Source organism: Perkinsus marinus, assembly GCF_000006405.1.
Source record: "Perkinsus marinus ATCC 50983 genomic scaffold scf_1104296930406, whole genome shotgun sequence".
Classification (NCBI taxonomy): domain Eukaryota; phylum Perkinsozoa; order Perkinsida; family Perkinsidae; genus Perkinsus; species Perkinsus marinus.
Window position 1 is genome coordinate 1 of NW_003216105.1, and position 2,111 is coordinate 2,111.

General features: G+C 44.3%; 1 protein-coding gene across 1 annotated transcript; it reads right to left on the bottom strand.

Annotated features, from left to right (window-relative positions):
* Window positions 1–161: 161 nt before the first annotated feature.
* On the bottom strand, window positions 162–312 carry Pmar_PMAR007591 (hypothetical protein; the record flags this gene model as incomplete). The annotated part of the gene is made up of 1 exon (XM_002787066.1): window positions 162–312. A coding segment is annotated over one exon (151 nt), but the record flags the coding sequence as incomplete, so codon positions are not given.
* Window positions 313–2,111: the final 1,799 nt, after the last annotated feature.

Consider the following 2,111-nt stretch of genomic DNA (forward strand, 5'->3'; position numbering starts at 1 on the left):
GTTAGTCATGGTATCACCCATGGAGAATTATCATCAGCGAACATATACAGAATATACCTCCATATAGGCAAACAGCAACTGCAATTTGCCCAGGAATACCAAAGCACCGTCTTCCTATAGCCTCATAAGATTCAAATCGACTCCCCTCTGGATTCATGTACATACACCGCCACAACAAACACATCATAAAATGTGTTAACGCCCAGGCTAGCAGTAGTAGTAGAGGCCCAACAACCCAACCAGCTAATGCTACTGCGTTTGGTAAGGCAAGGACTCCAACACCAACTGCAGTCATCACCAAATTAGCAGTTGCTCGAAATGTTGAACAACCGTTAGTATTAATAACGAACTTCGTGGGCAATTCATCACTGCTTAGAGTTGCCATAGTAACAGGAACAACGAACACTGTATTGATTAATAACATCATTTTAGTTCACAACTACAACATATATATATGTTTTGGGTTTTCTCAGCTGAGCCCAGAAGTTCCTTCATAGGAAAATATATACCAATTCAGAAAAAAAGAAAATTTTCCCAAAATTTTCTCAGAAAATTTTCAACACATGTAGTTGACCATGTGCATATTATCCCACAAGAATTGCAGAGCGAGCGGAACGTTAATGACAGAAAAATGTCCTACCCGGGGATCGATCCAGGGACCTATGTAAAATTCATCCATGGACGCGGACTCAGTGAGCTCCTCCCCTTCGTCACGAAGGCCTAATACTACAAAATATCAAAACTCTTCCAACCAGTTCCCTTACACTCACTTTTAACCCTAGTGATATGAAAACACCAGTGATAAAGGTATTTCACAACTCCTGCATATCACCAACTTTCACAACACTTCACGTAAAACGAGTTGTGAAACTCCACTGAAACACCCATATCGATGGACGCTATATTAGACACTACAGATAACACAACACATTGTTGAACCTTCCCCAGGGAACCGGCCTGAAACCTTGCAGGGTAGAATTGATATACAACTAAGACCGTCTAGTATTACCCTACGCTAGTTATTTCGATGCCAATGCATCGATAGCTTGGTAAGTTCCCAACACTAGGCCGAAAAGACCAAGGCAGATACACGCAACCACCGTACCAATGTGAACCTTCTCACGTGTTTTCGACATGAACGGCGAAGCGATGCCATTTTTCGATCCCAGATACAACAATCTCAAGAAAAATGTACTAGGAAACAGAATTTGTAAAAACATTACTATGGTAGATCCAACGATGTTGAATAACGCACCGAATCCTGGCACCAGCAATGCTAACCCCATAGCAGCGAGAAATACAACCGTCCGCCCCACAAGAGACAACGTCCAATACACACGTTTACCCTTGAAAAAATGAGACACTATACGATCGTTTGCTTTACCCAAAGGCGCGAATAAAACCAACAAATGCGTAAATGACACTACCAGAATTGATATTTGAACTATGTAATTTACCCAATCGCCGCGACCAGCCGACGAGGCAACAGCGTCAACGATCAGATCGAACTTGAGCATGTCGATCCCCCAGCCCGCGTAACCAGCAAAACCAATGCTCCCAAATACGACTGTAATTGTTAAAAACGACCACAGGGCAACTCTCGGGAACGTGACAGGGTTCTTCATTTCGACCACTAAGCTTGGTATCACCGGCGCACATGTAAAACTATTCATGAAGTTGGTGAATGATAAACCCAAACCACCCACACCTTGCGGACCCAGCACGTGGACGTGGTCAGAGCTGACAGCCTCACGAGCACCCGCGATAATCACCGATACAGCGACAACTGCAGTAGCGCCAACACCTATAGCCGCAATAATTCCAACACGTTTAAGACTAGGTAACCATGCAAAGGGTAACATCAATGCCACAGTAATAACAATCCATAGTGATCGGCTCAGCGAGGGCACCAAGTTGTGGAGGGAACTGCCTAGTAAAATCATGATGAGGGCGCAGATAGAGAAAATGCCACCGTAGAGGCATAGGGCGACTGCCACTTGCCCGACTCGGCCAAAACAAACTCTCCCGATTTCTTCATAGACTCCATAGCTTCCTCGAAGGTTCATGAAAAGCATTTCCAGAGTAGACACATTTGGTAGTGGGTGAGGACC